Below are 17,891 nucleotides of genomic sequence, written 5' to 3'. Positions count from 1 at the left end.
CCTCTGCAGTTGCCTGTTGTATAAAGATTCAGGGCTAAGCTGTGGCTCTCCAATGAGTCTGCTAGACCATTTAACTATTTGATTAAGTGAGTTTTTGTTTTTCAAAGATAGGTTGTTAAACCAGCATACCAAACAGAAGGATAAAATAGATTCAATAAAAGCACGATAAAACAGAGTCAGTAGGGTTCGGTCAATGTGGAAGTAAGACAATTTCCTCAGACAATACATACGTTGGTTGGCCTTTTTAAAAACAGCTTCACAATTTGCCTCAAAAGTGAGTTTGTTATCGATGATAGTGCCAAGATATTTATATTTGTCCACTATCTCCACACTCTGGCCATGTATTTCTGTGGGAATCTGAGTCTGGGGGTGCTTCCTAAAATCAACAATCATGTCCTTGGTCTTCAAAACATTCATCTGTAAAAAGGACGTGTCACACCAGTCTTTGAATTCATCTACTATTGGGCCATGGCTTGTCTCACTACCATGTAACAAACTTAAAATAACTGTGTCATCAGCATATTTTATAATGGATCTGCCAGCTCTGTTGCTCTGACACATATTTGTATATAAAATGAACAACAGAGGGGACAGAACACATCCTTGTGGTGATCCAGTGGAACAGCAAGTCTGGTCAGACATAGTCCCATTGATCCGTACTCTCTGTGTCCGGTTTATTAGAAAGTCTAAAATCCACCCCAAAAGGTTTTTACTCAAATTAAATTCCTCCTCAAGCCTTCCCATCAGAACATGAGGTTGGATACAATTAAAAGCAGACATAAAATCAATAAATAAGAGTCGTGCATGAGTGTCTTTCCCTTCTAAATGTTTAAAAATCATATTCAGAAGGGTGGCAGTGGCATCTTCAACTCCCCTCTGTGGTCTATAGGCAAACTGCAATGCATCCATGTCAGGCTGTGTCCTCAGCATAACTACAGATTTAATTAGTTTTTCAAAAGTTTTCATGACTATGGATGTGAGCGCTATGGGTCTGAAGTCGTTTAATACTTTAGGGCAGCTGGATTTAGGGACTGGGACCACCACAGCATCCTTCCAACATTTGGGCACACGCTGGATTTGCAGGGACTTGTTGAATATGTGGTGGAATATTGGAGCCAGTTCTTTTGAGCATGTTTTCAGCAGACGACCACAGATACCATCCGGTCCTTTACTCTTGTTTGTTTTTGTGTGTGCGAATGCTCTCAAAATGTCCTTTTCTCTTATTTGATGGTGATCCTGGTCCTTAAGTCTATGTCTCAGGTCATGTATTTCACTGTTAAAATCAGTTCTATCAAAACGGTTATAAAAACTGTTCAGGGCATTTGCAAGGTCATAGTCAGAATCAAAGCCCTCAAGGGTGATGGTATTACTTGAGTCAGACTTGTTACCTGCAATGCTTTTCATGCATGACCATGCAGAGCCCATTTTATTTATGGCCACGTTATGTTGCAATTTGTCCTTATAGCTCTGTTTTGCTCTTAGTATTTCAATTTTCATATTTTTCGTGGCTAATTGTATGTCAGATGCAGATCCCTGTTTGAAGGCATTTTTCTTGGCCTGAATGCAGTTTTTAACGGATTTGTTAACCCATGGTCTATTGTTGGGATAGATTTTAACTTTTTTAGTCGGGAGGATCATGTCACGACAAAATGCAGCATATGAACATGTCACATCGGTAAGCTCGTCAAGGTCTTCTCCGCAGGCATCTACAAACACGTTCCAATCAGTACACTCATAGCAACCCTGCAGACTCAGGATAGAGTCCTCAGTCCATGTTTTTACTTCTTTATATGTAATCTTTTCCCTTTTTAAAACAGTTCTGTATGTGGGTAGGAGGAGCACGCAGTTGTGGTCTCCACTACCCATAGGGGGAAGAGGAATTGATTTATATGCGTCCTTGATGGATCCATAACATTGGTCGAGAATTTTATCTCGTCTTGTCGCACAAGTTACGTATTGGTACATATTTGGAAGAGTCTTTTTAAGTGAAACGTGATTGAAGTCACCAGTGACGAATATAGGCACGTCAGGGGACATACACTGGAGTTTGTGTACAGCGTTGGAGATGGTTTTACAGGCGGAGGGGGCGTGTGCTTTCGGATGGATATAAACAACTGCAAGGAAAAGTTGATTAAACTCGCGGGGCAAATAGAAAGGCCGCAGTGACACAGCCAGGAGTTCTACATCAGGTGTACAGATACGCTCTCTAACTGTCACTGCAGTACAGTATCTTTGATTGACGTACAAACACACCCCTCCACCCAGAGTTTTCCCCGTCACCTCTCTGCTTCGATCCAGGCGATGTGGTATTCCAAAGCCGCTGATCAGTAGGTCAGAGTCCGGATCGTTTCCACTGAGCCATGTCTCCGTGAAGGCCATCAGACAACAGTCTTTAAAATCCTTAAGAAAACGTACATTCCCTTGGAGCTCGTCCACTTTATTCCTAAGTGAACGGACATTTCCAAGGATCATGGAGGGAAGAGGGAGGCGATTTAATTGCATCTTTTTCGTCCTAAGTCGAACTCCCCCACGCTTCCCCCTCTTTCTTCTTTTTCCATTTATTCTTCCGTGGCTTTCATCTTTATTTGGGCCTAATTGTCTTTTAATGTTGTCTGGGATCTGTAGCGTGATATCCGACATGCCACTGATACTCCCAGTGTTAAGTTGCAAAAGTTCATTTCTGCTGTAACGCCATCTGACTTGGCTGGCGTAGACGAGAGGTGCACTTACAAACAAAAGCAGCAATATAATACGCAGTAACTCCATGTCGCCTCAATTGTCTGCACATGCACTTTTCAGTGTTTTCCAATTTCGCATTGGAAAGTAAGACTCACAATTAATAAATAAAACAAATTAACCGTAAAATAAACAAACACGCTGAGCTGAGCTCTCACTCTCTGCTGGTCGCAGCGTGCGCATGCGCCCCCCCCCAGTGTGTCTTCCCCAGTGACCGCGCCCTTTAAAAGGAGAGAGAGAGCAGAGAAAGGGTGCTCTCTCCCCAACCAGAACACTTGCGTGTGGCTGGGAGAGTGTAGAAAGCTGAAAAGCTAAAGAATAAGAGTTTTTGTGAACTCAGTCCTAGCCTTCCGTGCTTCTGTGCTCCACCCACCTGGTCAGATACAATACCTACGAATTGTGGAATCTTCCAAAACAGTGGGACTTGAATACTGTATCAACATTTTAGTCTTATTTTGCTTCTGTCCCAACTAGTTTGAGTGTGTTGCAGGCGTCAAATTCTAACTTTGTTCATATTCACCAAATATCATGAAGTTGGTCAGTAAAACTATTGAAAATCTTTTCTTTGTACTTTTGTCAATTAAATAAACGCTCACATTCATTAACGAACCACAGATTTTTGTTTTTATTGCATTTTGGAAAATATCCCAAATTTTCCAGAAATGGGGTTCGAGAGATCTGCAGCAACATTAGAAATGCATGAACATTTTGCTTTTCATTTTGCTTCAAGTCCTCTAAGAGGCGCTCTTTCTCTACTTCAACAACATCTGCCCAACATGTTGAGGTTAAAAGGAGAGAGATTAAAATGACTGAGAGAGAACTGATGTCCAACAATGTGACTGGAATTAGTTTGATTTTGAAAAAAAAAGTTATCAGAAAAGTCCAATCTTGAGGTGTGCATTAGGATGGGAATCAGCTCTAATAAAGTCACAGGAGCATGTGGTCAGATATGAAGCTTGTGGGAGCCACAAAAGACCAGAAACATGAACATGGCAGTGTATTGGGAGCTCATGTGATGCTGCGTGACATATTTTCTGCTTCATCCTTGTTCATGTCACTCATCGGCATCGCGGTCTCAGAAGACCATGGATTTCTTGTGCCTGGAGTTAGGTTTTTGTGCAGCATCTGCTTTGGCTGAGAAGACCAGTCCGTGAGAGGCAGACTCGGCTGCAGATATCACATGCGTAGATCGGTTCCGTTAATGTTGGTGGTGTAGTGGTGTCCTGTTGTTGGTTCCTCCTTGTCCTCTTTGCTTCCTGGTGACAAGCCAGGGTGGTTTCATATTCTAGCAGCCCCCTACCGAGTGCCTGCTGCCACTGAAGGCGGTCCTGAGCTACATTTTCCCAAGTGACAGAGCTGATGTTGAAGCACTTGAGGTCTTGCTTACAGACGTCCTTGTAGCGAATCTGGGGGTGACCAGTTTGTCTCTTGCCAGATGACAGTTCTGCATAGAGGATCTCCTTCGGAATTCGTCCATCGTCCATCCGCCGGACATGGCCCAGCCAGTGGAGATGTCGCTGCCTCAGAAGAGAGTACATGCTGGGAAGCTGCGCTCTCTCCAGGACTGCTTTGTTGGTGATCCTATCCCTCCAGGTGATACCCAGTATACGCCTCAGGCAGCAAAGGTGGAAGCTGTTTAGCCGCCACTCTTGGTATGAGTATGGTGTCCAGGTTTCACTACCATACAGGAGTGTGCTGATGACACAGGATGTGTACACCTGCACTTTTGTATGGGCAGTGAGTTTTCCATTGTCCCATACTCTCTCACTATGGTTAAAAAACTAATGTGTTTATATTGTGGCGAAAAGAACCAACAGAGTTTGTGAGAAAATATTACAAAACAAAAATAAATGCAGAAGTGGGCAGGAGGGGAATTTATGTCCTGAAACACAAATAAGAATCATCTCCCTAAGTTTAGTATCTAATCCTTGTTGTGAATTTCTCTATATGTATAATTCCCTCTATTATTGATTGATAAATAATGGAAGTTGGTAAAGAGCTTTCTATCATGGAAAAGATTTGTTCTATTAAAAAGCCAGACATTCTCCATAAGATGAATCTCCTCCTCAATTTAAATAAATTGAAATCCGTTCTCCTCCCATCAAACAGCAGATAAAAGCGTCAGGGCTGGATATCGCTCTATTTATGTGGTGTGATGGTCTCTGTTAAACTTTGGAGAACAGAGAAGATCCCAGTACAAACAACACACACCATGTTCTCTCCATCTCTACTGCTCCTGCTGGCAGCTGCTTCCTGTGAGTGCTTTATCAAATTAATTTATTGACGACAATAACAATAAATGTGCAGCGTATATTGTGGGAGATGTCACCATGTGTTTTCCTCCACAGATATGCATGGTGAGGAACTGACTCAGCCTGCTTCCATGACAGTCCAGCCAGGCCAGAGTCTCTCCATCCACTGCAAGGTTTCATACTCAATTACAAGCTATTATACAGATTGGATCCGACAACCTGCAGGAAAAACTCTGGAGTGGATTGGACACATCAGTGGTGGTGGGAGTCTCTATTACAGTGAGAAACTGAAAACTAAGTTCAGCATCTCCAGAGACACTGCTACTAACACAATAACAATTCGAGGACAGAATCTGCAGACTGAAGACACAGATGTGTATTACTGCGCTCGTAATGCACACAGTGACACAGAATAGTGGATTCCCCTGACAAAATCTTTGAGACGTGTTGGAGACATCCTCTCAATGCAACTAATAAACCATCTCAGTCACACTTTTACTTTTTATCTTCTTCTGATTCAATTCATTTACCCAAAACATTTCTGACAACAAAAACCTCGTTCACTTCAGCGAAACATTTCCGAGCAGCAATATTTATATTAATTAGTGTTGAAGATTTCTTCATTCTACATCATGAATATCACATGCATGCTTTTCAAGAAGGTGTGAACTTGTTAAAAAAAGTTCAGTTTATTGAACGACATTTAATTATTCGTGTTAACATTAGGTTTGTCCTCCACTCAAACAGAAACAAGGCAACATCTATCAGTCGCTTGACACTGAATATATTAAAGATGAGTATTGAATTATATCACGAGGTCTCACTGATGGCAGAATAAGAATGATGTGTGGAAAACAAATACATACACTTAAAGACAGTTGCAATTATCATTTTTAATTTTCTCAGTGTTTCAAATGTATAATTCTCTATTGGGTTCATGCCATGTTTCCTCCAAATACCAAACATGATAAACAAAGTTTCACAAACAAACACTAAATTTATGACTCTGATGTTTGTCCTTTTGTGTGATTTGTACTTTGGGAGGACAGTGTGTCAGAATAATTCCTCACATCAAGAAATGAATGAATGCTGAGACAAAATGGAATGCAGTCACTTGCAAATCTCTAAATAAAGAGTGAATCTTATCATGGATTTCTTTGAGGTTTTTTTTTCAATTTCCCCCATCGTTGATTATTTTTCTATAACTGCACACTCTATAACTGTTGTGTTTTATTCATTCCCAAATGTGGTGATATTCTCATGTGATTGCTTCATATAAATTCACCTGAAAACAGGTAATAGTCCATAAGCTCACCCCTGAACAACTGTTTTCATTTTTTTAATTGTTCAAATATTTGGTCCAAATTATTATTTTTAAAACTCACAGATTAGAGATGTTTGAGAGATGGGAGATTTTCTCATATTGAAGAAACCATCAAATTTCCCTGAAGATAAGGAGTGTCTCCATGCAAATGTCCTTCCCTGTTATATATTTAAGCAGTGAAGACCAAGAGCTTTTACTTCTTCTGCTTCAACACACACCATGATCTCTACATCCCTCCTGCTGCTGCTGCTGGCAGCCGTACACTGTAAGTGTTTTTACATTTGACATTTAATACACTTTTTCTTCCTGAGAGCTTTATGCTTTTCCAACATTAAAATAACTTTTCTTTCCCAGGTGTTCACTGTGTTGAGCTGATCCAGACCGGATCCACAGTATTAACCCCTGGTCAGTCACTGACTCTGACCTGTAAAGTGTCTGGATATTCAGTAACTGATAGCAGCTACTGTACAGACTGGATCCGACAACCTGCAGGAAAAACTCTGGAGTGGATCGGAGAGATATGTGGGAGTGGTAGCACTTACTACAGTGAGAAACTGAAAAGCAGGTTTCAGGTTTCCAGAGACACGTCCAGCAACACAGTAACATTAACAGGGCAGAACATGCAGACTGAAGACACAGCTGTGTATTACTGCGCTCGTCAACCACAGTGAGACAAATCAACAACATCCCTGTACAAAAACACCTCATACAGTGTACAGTATAACCGAATGTCCACAAGATACAAAACTTATCCATCCTGTTTCACTGATACTTTAGTATTTGATTGAAAATTATAGTATTTAATAAAGAGGTTTCTGTTTCATTAAAAGCCACACATTCTCCATCAGATGAATCTCCTCCCCATGTTTTCAATAAATTTCACTGGAATGAAGTTTTAATAGTTTGTGTCATTTCAAACACACAAAAAGTAAGTTTGATCAATGAACTGCATAATAATGATATTCTTTCAAGATTAGTCATTTTGAACCTTTTATTATTTCTTCATTTCACAGAATCCTTCATCTCATCTCATTATCTCTAGCCGCTTTATCCTTCTACAGGGTCGCAGGCAAGCTGGAGCCTATCCCAGCTGACTACGGGCGAAAGGTGGGGTACACCCTGGACAAGTCGCCAGGTCATCACAGGGCTGACACATAGACACAGACAACCATTCACACTCACGTTCACACCTACGGTCAATTTAGAGTCACCAGTTAACCTAACCTGCATGTCTTTGGACTGTGGGGGAAACCGGAGCACCCGGAGGAAACCCACGCGGACACGGGGAAAACATGCAAACTCCACACAGAAAGGCCCGCGCCGGCCCCGGGGCTCGAACCCAGGACCTTCTTGCTGTGAGGCGACAGCGCTAACCACTACACCACCGTGCGGCCCCAGAATCCTTCATGAACTGTAAAAATAAATGTGTAAATGTTTTTGCACCTATAGAGGGCAGTATCTCACTTCTCCTGAGGTTAAACTCATGAAACTTTCTTTTTGTTCTGAAATGAGAAAAAAACCCACAATGATTATCTCTCAGAATTAGAGGCAGAGACATCGTCTAAATCAGGGCTTCTCAACCTTTTCTGCTTTGAGGCCCACCTTTTCATACTGGTCATGATTCAGGGCCCATTATAAAAGATCCCCAATTATTTTGGCTCATCTATTCTATTAGAATCTAATAATCTGTTGGAAAGTTGGAATGGGATGCAACATCACTCCCTGTTATCAATGGGAGCCCAGGAATTAAATAAGTGCAATAAAAACTAATTATTTTGAATTGTAGGTATTGTATTTAAAACTGTATGGATGAGCCACACAAGACCAGAAACATGAACATGGCAGCGTATTGGGAGCTCATGTGATGCTGCGTGACACGTTTTCTGCTTCATCCTTGCACTGTGGTTTCAAGGATTCAAGTGTTGATATTGTGAGGAAAAGAACCAACAGAGTTTGTGAGAAAATATTGCAAAGAAAAATAAATGCAGAAGTGGGCAGGAGGGGATTTGTGTCCTCAAGCACAGATAATAATTATCGCCTGAAATTTAGGATCTAATCCTTGTTGTGAGTTTCTCTACATGTATAATTTCCTCTATTATTGATTTATAAATAATGGAAGTTGGTAAAGAACTTTCTGTCATGGAAAATATTTGTTCCATTCAAAAGCCTCACATTCTCCATAAGATGAATCTCCTCCTCATGATTTAAATCAATTTGAAATCCATTCTCCTCCCATCATCAGCAGATAAGCAAATACATGCATCAGGGTTGGATATTGCTCTATTTATGTGGGTGATGATCTCTGTTAAACTTTGGAGAACAGAGAAGATCCCAGTACAAACAACACACACCATGTTCTCTCCATCTCTACTGCTCCTGCTAGCAGCTGCTTCCTGTGAGTGCTTTATCAAATTCATTCATTTACTACAATGACAATAAATGTGCAGCGTATATTGTGTGAGATACCACCATGTGTTTTCCTCCACAGATGTGCATGGTGAGGAACTGACTCAGCCTGCTTCCATGACAGTCCAGCCAGGCCAGAGTCTCTCCATCCACTGCAAGGTTTCATACTCAGTTATGAGCTATCATACACACTGGATTCGACAACCTGCAGGAAAAACTCTGGAGTGGTTTGGAAAAATGAGCAGTGGTGGGAGTACAGATTACAGTGAGAAACTGAAAAATAAGTTCAGCATTTCCAGAGACACTGCTACTAACACAATAACAATTCGAGGACGGAATCTGCAGACTGAAGACACAGCTGTGTATTACTGCGCTCGTGAACCACACAGTGAGACAAATCAACAACATCCCTGCACAAAAACACCTCATTCAGTGTACAGTATGACAGAATGTCTTGTTGATGCAAGTCAAACTAAAAAATAAATAATCCCACAAATTACAACAGTGTTGCATGTTAATTAGTTTTCAAGTAGTTTGTAGTGTAGATTTGAAACCCAGGATTACATCTCTAACGTTGCTTCACATTATACACACTATTCTAATCACTTCACGAACAAGAACTTGTGATACTGTAGTCTCATTAGGGAACAATAATCACCTCAACAAATCAGAGCTTGTGTGAGAAAGTGTAAGACCATTTTGTCATGATTTTGAAGAGATGTAGATTTTTTTTTCCCTGTTCATGATCCCAATTTACTCAAGTACTGATAATAATAATCAGTGGCAGAACAACTGCACACAAGGCCCCGGGGCAAAACACCAATCAGGCCCCCCCACACACATGGTGAAATTGCAAACAAATTAGAAGGCTTGTGGCATATAGGCCTACTCAGGCTATATCTAACAAAAAGCAGTTTCTGTGCTCACTCTAGGACCCAAATTGTTTTAGCAAAAAGTGCTAAAGACTCAAATTTTTCTTTAGCAATTTGCAATTTCGCTTAGCAAGAAATGCTAAAAGAACAATTTTCTTTTTAGCAAAGTAATTTTTAGCAAGATATGTTATACTTCTAAATGTTTCTTGCACTGACATAATATTGAAAAATGAATTGTTATTGTAGTTTGTTGGTGAATCCTCTTATTTTGATCATTTCATCAACTGTATATATGTAATGAAATTGTGTGTTTAATTTAACCGCTTAATCTGGTTTACGGAGTCCATATTTTTCATTATAATTATATCTAACATCTGGTGTGATGTGCTTTGCATTCTTTGCTATCTATGCATAGGCCAGTATGCTGACTGGCCTGTGTATGTGTGTGTGTGTGTGTATAATTGGGATCCGTGTGTGTGTGTGTTTAGGGGGAGGGGGGTGTCTTTATGGGTAGGATGAAGGGAGCTCAGGGAGTTAAAATCAATGTTTGTTTCTTAAAAATTAATCTCATAACCCAAATATAATGATATTCACCATTCATTTCTCAAATGAAACACTTGCAGTCAAAACTTTGAACCATGTGCGTCAAAACGCTCTGAAAACAAGGTACACTTGGTCGATATATCCTGGTTCATCTGTGAGTTCTTCCAAAGTTCTGTCAGGGTTGATATTATGTAGAAAATACATCTTTAGAATGGTTATATCGTGTTTTTATCCCTAACTGAGAAAGCTAACAGAATATTCTAATATGTTCTCACTTTTTAGATAAGTTTTTGTCATACTTTACGTCGGATAATTTATTTTAAACAAACCTCGCTATAATCTTGTTCACTAATGAGCGAGAATTGCTGACATTATCAGCGCAACTCGGAAATTGATCATTTTATATGTAAGGTCCGATGCTATTGGAAGACGTAATTTGCGGTCAACCAATAAGAAGCTTCGAAACTCGGGGGCGTTGGTTATAAATCAAAACATCGAAGATGGACACGAAAGGCAGGGCCTGAATTTCATTTTCAGAATGGGGGGAAATTCCCCCCTCAGTGACTCAAATGGGGGGGATTTATACAGTTTGTGGGGAACGCTACTTGTGGGCTTAAATAGCTTAGGTCTTACCTTCTGCTACTACTCAGATTGAAGATCTCTACAGTATGTAACCTTTTGTCACCATTTGAGGTATCCTTTTTAGTAGACTTTTCATTGTGATATCTCCAAATTTGGATAGCATTGTCAGACAATGCCGGGTGGATAAATGTAAGTATTATTCCCACCAGCCGTCTAAGATATGGACTGTTCAGTTTCGGGTGGAGGGTAGAAAACCACCACAAAATGAAAGAGATCCTTTACAGCATGACATTGCTGACTGACTGTATTATGCCATCAAACACCAATAGCCTTTTTCTAGCAGTGCGAGTAAGGCTCTAGGAAGAGTTTAGAAGGTTGTGTGCCTTTTAGTTAAGCTAATTTTACAACCTCCTTGGTGTTGCTTTACACAGCTGCTTCTTCCTCATCTTCATGCACTATTCTTTAAGTGTCACTGCTTTGTTTAATTATAAAAAAAGAAAAAAATCAGTCTGTTCTTAATAGCACTCAATGAATTTATTGACACAACAAGTCTAACTTAAAATCTAACTTAAACCAGTCTGCTGACTTTTCAGGATTCTCTTAACTATGTTTGTGTTATTTGTCTCTTCTTTTTGTGACCATCTCTTTAATCAGTGACCTTTGCTTTTTCCTTTGATAACATTTTTATATCATCTTTTTTATCAGCTTTTATATCATTTTTCTATTCTCATGTTTGATCTGATCATCCCTGTCCTCTGTTTAATGTCTACAATTAAAATAAGAAAACACTATCAAACTGTTCTTAAAGGTCCCATGGCATGAAATTTTCACTTTCTGAGGTTTTTTAACGTTAAAATGAGTTCCTCTGACCTTCTTAAGTCACCCCAGTGGCTAGAAATTTCATAATGTTTAAACCAAACTATGCCCAACATTTGAGAATGGCGCATCAAAACGGTGCGTTGATAAACTCTTCCCTTGCCTACGTCAGCAAGGGAGATGATCCCCATGCCCCCCCCCGGATTCCCACCCACTGTATGGATTGCCCGCCCAGCTCAAAAGTTGTTTTAAAATCGGTGCCATGTTAGCCTTGCAATGGCTACATTAGCTGTGCAGCTAACTGCTTCCTGCAGTTAGCCAGGTACTCTGCGCTACAAAACCAAAAAGCATGCAGCATGCTCTGTTAAACTGAGTTTAGTCTGGAAATTGACTGTAACTTATGAGCTTATGTTTTGCCGTGTTTTAAAATCGGTGCCACGTTAGCCTTGCAATGGCTACATTAGCTGTGCAGCTAACCGCTTCCTGCAGTTAGCCAGGTACTCTGCACTACAAAACCAAAAAGCATGCAGCATGCTCTGTTATAATAGCCAATCAAAACAGTTTTTACAAAGACACCCACATTCTTTTTTTAAGTCACTCGTTCATTTTATTTGTTTGTTTGTTCAGTAAAAACCCAAACATTTGTTGAATTTATTTTATTTCCTCGCGTCGCACCTTAATGACGTCAGCGCGCGGTATTTTTCCCTTCGCGGTTTGTTCCTTCTCTCTCGCCATAGTAAGACACCCACATCCACTTGTTCTGACCCACTGGAGGTAGCGTCACAGTGCTGTTAGCCAATCAGAGGTAACACGTTTACATGTCATGAATATTAATGATAAGACCCGCCCCCACCCTCTACCCTTCCCCGCCTCCTGCTTCTCATTAGCAAAACGACGCACTGGGAAAAGCGCTGAAATGGGGCTTTCTCCCAGGAGGCTATATCTACGTGCCGAGGGTTCATTTCGAGAAAGGCTGCAGATATAACATCCGGAAACCTCCATGAGCCCGTTTAAAGCATCAACAAACCACCATGCCATGGGACCTTTAACACTAAATGAATTTACAAACTTTGTTTCAGTCCACATATAGAACGTTAACATGACAACAGTCTTTGTTGACTTTTCAGGATTCTCTTATACCATATAGCCCTGTCTCCTGTGTCATATGCCATCTTTAATTAAAAAAAAAATCAAATTGTTCTCAACACTGAACAATTCATCTTTGCTGAGTGCAGGATTCTTGTACATATGTAGTCTTTCCTACTCTTTCTCCTAGTGGTCATCCCTTTTGTCAGCATCAGTGTCCTTTGCTTTTCCTTGTAAATACTTTTTTCTTATAGCCATGCTCTGATCTAATCCCCTTCACAACGTCGACGTTAACGTTAGCTGTCTCGTCCTGTGTATTCTCAACGGTATCACTCACACTGCTATTACCACCATCGATTCAGGAGTTTTCCTCTTAGCAGGGGAAACTTCTGCCACTGCACTTGTACGTTTTAGCCAGCGGTCCAGGTTTGTTTTACAGCTAAAGTCCGAGAGAGGAAGAGTGCGCGCGCTGTATCTGTGTGTGTGTGTGAACTGTCTGTGTCTGCTGTTTTTTTTCTGAGTAGGCTATGGGGGGAGATAAGAGGGGGGTCAGTCAGTAAAAGGATGGTTCAATTCAAGTAACCTTGAGAACAGAAGGTAGTCGCGCATTCACACTGATCCATTATTAGATTGACGTTGTCAGGCAATGCAGTAATGTGTGCGGGAATCTCTCGCATTGGAATCGTTAAAGGTGTGGGAATTAAAAAATATATATATGCGCGATACCCGCAATCCCACACCCAAATTCAGGCCCTGAAAGGTACTGTTTATCTTGAGAAATCGCAATTGTTTGATGGATTTTGCTTAAACTTTAAATGACTTTCGCATAAAATGCGAATACAGATGATTTTTTTTTCGCAAATTGGAATAAAACTTCGCAATTTGCGGACGTGCGAGCGGCTAGCGTGAGCCCAGAGTTTTTAAGAACGTAGCCTTTGGACCTAGCCATGGCGAAATTTCAAATAAACAGAAGGCCTGCAGCATATAATCAGGCTATATGAGAACAGAACTTGCTCAAAGTTTTTTTTATTATTATTATTTTCTTTTTTATTTTTATAGGCCTTCATAGCCTGTATTTTCCATTCATTTGTTATTATGTTCCAAATAGACATGAAACAACAACAACAACAAAAATCCAGCAATCATGAATGATACACTCTCATTGTGTAAGCACGTCTTCAACTACAAAGCCAACACTGAAACCTGCGTTCGTCATTAAAAAGGCATTCGACGTGCCTTGCGCTCCGCAAAATCGTCGACTATTTGAGGGATGTTAAGTGCTCTTGCTCGCTCATTCTCAATTGATAAAATGGCCAATCCACAGAGTCTCTCTTGACCCATTGTGCTCCTGAGATAATTTTTTATCAATTTTAATTTGGAGAAAGATCACTCTGCTGTCGCAACTGAGATAGGGAGAGCTTGAAAAAACAAGAAGGCCGTGCACACCTCACTAAATGTAGAGGTTACTGCTGGATGATCTACTACCAGCAACCTGGCCAGGCTAAGCACAGATGTGTGTCTCGCTATCTGCTCCTTGAAACAAGCCCTAAATGACACTAGTTGACCAGGAAAGCTGGAGTCAATATCCCGACTATAGAGAGCGTGCACATGACATCACGAGGTCACGTGATATTTGTTTATCTGCCTTTTTGGACGGCAAGGTCGCGCATAGAACTTAGACAAACCCGTTCTAATTATCAAGTGTGTGGGAGTAGATCTTTCGAGAATGGTTATATCTTGTTCAGCATTTGGTTGTACCAATAGACAGGGCCAAAAGGAGGGCCTGTCATTTTATAGATTCCCCGCAGACGAGGAGAGACGCGAAAAATGGGTGTCCGCTGTGCGAAGAGAAAACTAGTACCCCAGTTCTACCAGCCAAATTTGTAGTGAACACTTCATATCAGGTAGGTGTAATCTTCTAATTCAATACTCCTAGTACATCTGTTAAGTTGATTTTCGGATTGAATGATAACTGCATACTTAGAAACTAGACAGTCTCTAATGTTTAAAATGGCTATGCCTAGCCCTACTACCCTGGCCTAGTCTATGACAATGTTTTATCTTTTTGGCTCATATATGCCTTTGAAAGGTCAATCCATAGTAGGGATGGCAAAAACTAAAAAAAAATCTTGACCGACCACCGAGCCTCATTAGCCAGTTAAAGTCGGTTAACCTATGAGTTTAAACAGGGATGAAAATGGCGGATGCGCCTTTTTCATGGCTGAATCGCGCAGATCCGATTTTTTTCTTTAGGGGGGGGCGTTGGAGTGTCTGAATAATTTCATCAGAGTAAATTCTGTATTAAAATTACTAAATAAGCGATAAAATGTCCTGCATAGTCTCTTTATGATAAATGTCTTAATGCCACTTACCCATGAGGTTATCAAGTAGACTTCCTTCTTCGGAACCTTCCAGAGGTATAGTTGAGATATCCATCCCGCAACAAAATATTTATAAGCTTCCAGGCTCTTGTAAGCTTTGAGGGCTTTGCCAGTGTAACACGATTCACGATTAACGAGAAAATTGTAAATGTCGTGGTAGGCCAGATCGGGCAAATCGCCGGCACCGCAGCTCCGAATTTCCCTGAACAAGGATTGCGGCAAGTTGTACGGATCTGCAATCCCCAACCTGGAACACTTTTCCACGTAACGCTGCCTAATGTCACCTTCAAAATGCTGAACAAACTTAGACAAGTAATTGCGCGATGTAGATGGGGTATTTTCCGAATTTTCTTGGGGATTACTCCCTGGATCCATTACACTCGCGCAAGGTAAACAATCCTGAAGCCGTCCAATATGGCGGAGTAGGCGGATTAAACACGGACAGGTCACATGACTGCACATCCTCTATAGTGATCACACAGTCGACGGGCCACTTCGTATAGCTCCTTGTCCTTGGCATGCTGGAGCGTATTTGGATGCAAATGAGCAGTCCGATTTAAACTGACAAACCTTTGTGACAGCTGCTGAATGATTACATCAAGGCGTGCATAGAACACATTCACCCGAAAATAATGTTCTGCATCGGAAAGCCGACTGTCTTCGCTAAGGTGATCAAAGTGGCGCTTCACTTTTTTCAACCTGTTGGCTACAAATTGCGTTTGACTGCCCCATTTCACAGCCAATGCCAGAGTGGAAGCCTTTGCCTCATCAAATTGCTCCCTGTACTCCTGTAGAGTTCGTACAGCATTCTGCAATAATGCAGACGCTTTGAGGACATCAGTGGTCTTCTCCTGCAGTAACTTTGAGATGCAGGGCTCAAAATTCGCGGTGGTCCAGTCGCCCGAGGCGACTTAATTTGTCATTTGGCGGGTAATTCCTGTCACTAGCCAGCCCAGCTGGCTAGTTGAAAATAAAAAAAATATATATGAAGCGAAGATTCAGGCACACCGTCAACTAAAGCCGCCACATATTAAGCGTGTGCCGTGTCTGTGTTAATCGATGTGTTTATCGGCAAAACGGAAATTACCGAAGAATTCCGAATCATATCGTGTACGAGTCAGGCTGTCGTTTTTTTCACTACTGCGCATGCATATAACGCATCTCGTTGAATATCGCGGTAATCACGTGTAGTATTGGACCTGGTGGGTGGAGCACAGAAGCATGGCAGGCCAGAACTGAATTCTCAATGAACTGTTTATTGCTAGCTTTTCAGCCTTTTATCATTTCCCAGCCGTGCGTGCACAAACACACACACGTGTTCTGGTCGGGGAGAGCTCCTTTTCTCTGCTCTCCTCTCCTTTTAAAGGGCGCGGTCACTGGGGAAGACACACAAACACAGGTGCAATGATTCCACCACTTACCTTCCCTGACTCCGCCCTCCATTCACAGACCGACGCTTGGCCACGCCCCCACTGCCACATCACGTTATCAAATTCAATAGATGTGGCCACATTATCGCCCATTTAAACACGTGTGTTTTTTTGTTGTTTACATCTACATCTGCCAAAGCTACGTTGCGACGTGGAATTTTCTGAAAGGTGTACAGAAACCGCCAGAGACGGGGACAAAGCAACCTCAGTCTGAAGAGGAGAAAAAGGCCGCCGATAAAGCGTACGAGAAGGAGAAACAACAAAGGACTTATAAGCAAACGTGGGAGCAGGGTAGGCCTTGGCTGCGATACGATTTTTATGGAATAATTAATTTTTTTCAAGTTGTTTCCTAGTCAATATGAAGCTCTTAATGCTTTCTCTCTCATAAATGGTTAAATACAGAAAGCATGTTGGACATATTTTGTGTGCTATAGTCACGATAGTAAGTATATTTGTTTTCAATACTCATACACCAAATTGCCAAGTTTTCCAATATATTATTATTTGTTGATATTATGGTGCTCTGTGTTGTTCTCATTTATGTATTTAACAACAGTATCAAAATACTCGGGTCTTGAAATAAGTGCACATTAGTCATGAACAATGGTAACTACTCTCTTTTGCGTTATTTTTGACAGAAGTAAAATTCATACATGAACAAATTTTGGCTAGTTGATTTTCTGTTTGGAAGGTAACTAGTCCGGCTGGCTGGTGAAAAAATATATGAATTTCTAGGCCTGAGATGGCATTAGTGCACTCCAAAATCTTTGTCTGAAGGCTGATTAAAAATACAAACTGAAATTTAGTAATGGCCTTTGTAAGTGCATCTGCCTCATCTCATTCATTCATTTTCCCGCTTGTAAGTGAGAGCTTGTCAAGAGCTTTAATGATGTCTCCATATCTGTACTTTAACGCAACAAGTGCATCATAGTGGGAGGACCGGCAGGTTGGGCAGAGGCGTTTCAAGGTTATGTCCTTGCTCTCTGGGCTCAATAAGTCGCCAAATAATTCCCATCTCTTAACACTGTTGGCAAAAAAGTTGTACAGTTGATCAACCACATCATAAAACTGTCTAATCTCTGGGATAGTTTTGACAGAATCATTCAGTACCAAATTCAGACAATGAGCCGCACAGTGCACGTACAAAGCAAGGGGCTCCCAGTCCGCTATTCTCGCTTGAACACCAGAATAAATTCTGCTCATGTTCGCTGCGCCATCATAACCCTGTCCACGGCATCTGGAGAGAGCTAAGCCATTCCCTTCAATGCAGCTAAAAATTTGGCCCTCCAGTTCAGAAGCGGATGCATTCACAGTTATCTCGAATCCAAGAAAAGCCTCAACTATCCTGATATCTGTAGCAACACCCATTTCATCTTGATCAATTAAAACATACCTGAAGACCTGGCTCAGATGATCACGCTTTGCTACATCTTGAGTTGTGTCCATAATGATGGAATAAAATG

General features: G+C 41.1%; 1 protein-coding gene and 1 gene segment (V, D, J or C); both read left to right on the top strand.

Moving 5' to 3' along the window:
- The first annotated feature begins 4,948 nt into the window (after positions 1-4,948).
- On the top strand, positions 4,949-7,785 carry LOC132869414 (immunoglobulin alpha-2 heavy chain-like). The gene is made up of 5 exons (XM_060902729.1): positions 4,949-4,991; positions 5,085-5,390; positions 6,487-6,570; positions 6,667-6,911; positions 7,762-7,785. Exons 1-5 carry the CDS (start codon positions 4,949-4,951, stop codon positions 7,783-7,785), a joined length of 702 nt encoding a protein of 233 aa, XP_060758712.1.
- An 863-nt stretch (positions 7,786-8,648) lies between these two features.
- Positions 8,649-9,096, top strand: LOC132869154 (Ig heavy chain V region 914-like; the record flags this gene model as incomplete). The annotated part of the segment is given in 2 exon segments: positions 8,649-8,707; positions 8,801-9,096. Coding segments are annotated over 2 exon segments (339 nt in total), but the record flags the coding sequence as incomplete, so codon positions are not given.
- Between the last annotated feature and the right edge of the window lie 8,795 nt (positions 9,097-17,891).

The sequence above is a fragment of the Neoarius graeffei genome, chromosome 20 (genome assembly GCF_027579695.1).
Source record: "Neoarius graeffei isolate fNeoGra1 chromosome 20, fNeoGra1.pri, whole genome shotgun sequence".
Classification (NCBI taxonomy): Eukaryota; Metazoa; Chordata; class Actinopteri; order Siluriformes; family Ariidae; genus Neoarius; species Neoarius graeffei.
This window is presented reverse-complemented; position numbering and strand designations above follow the sequence as displayed.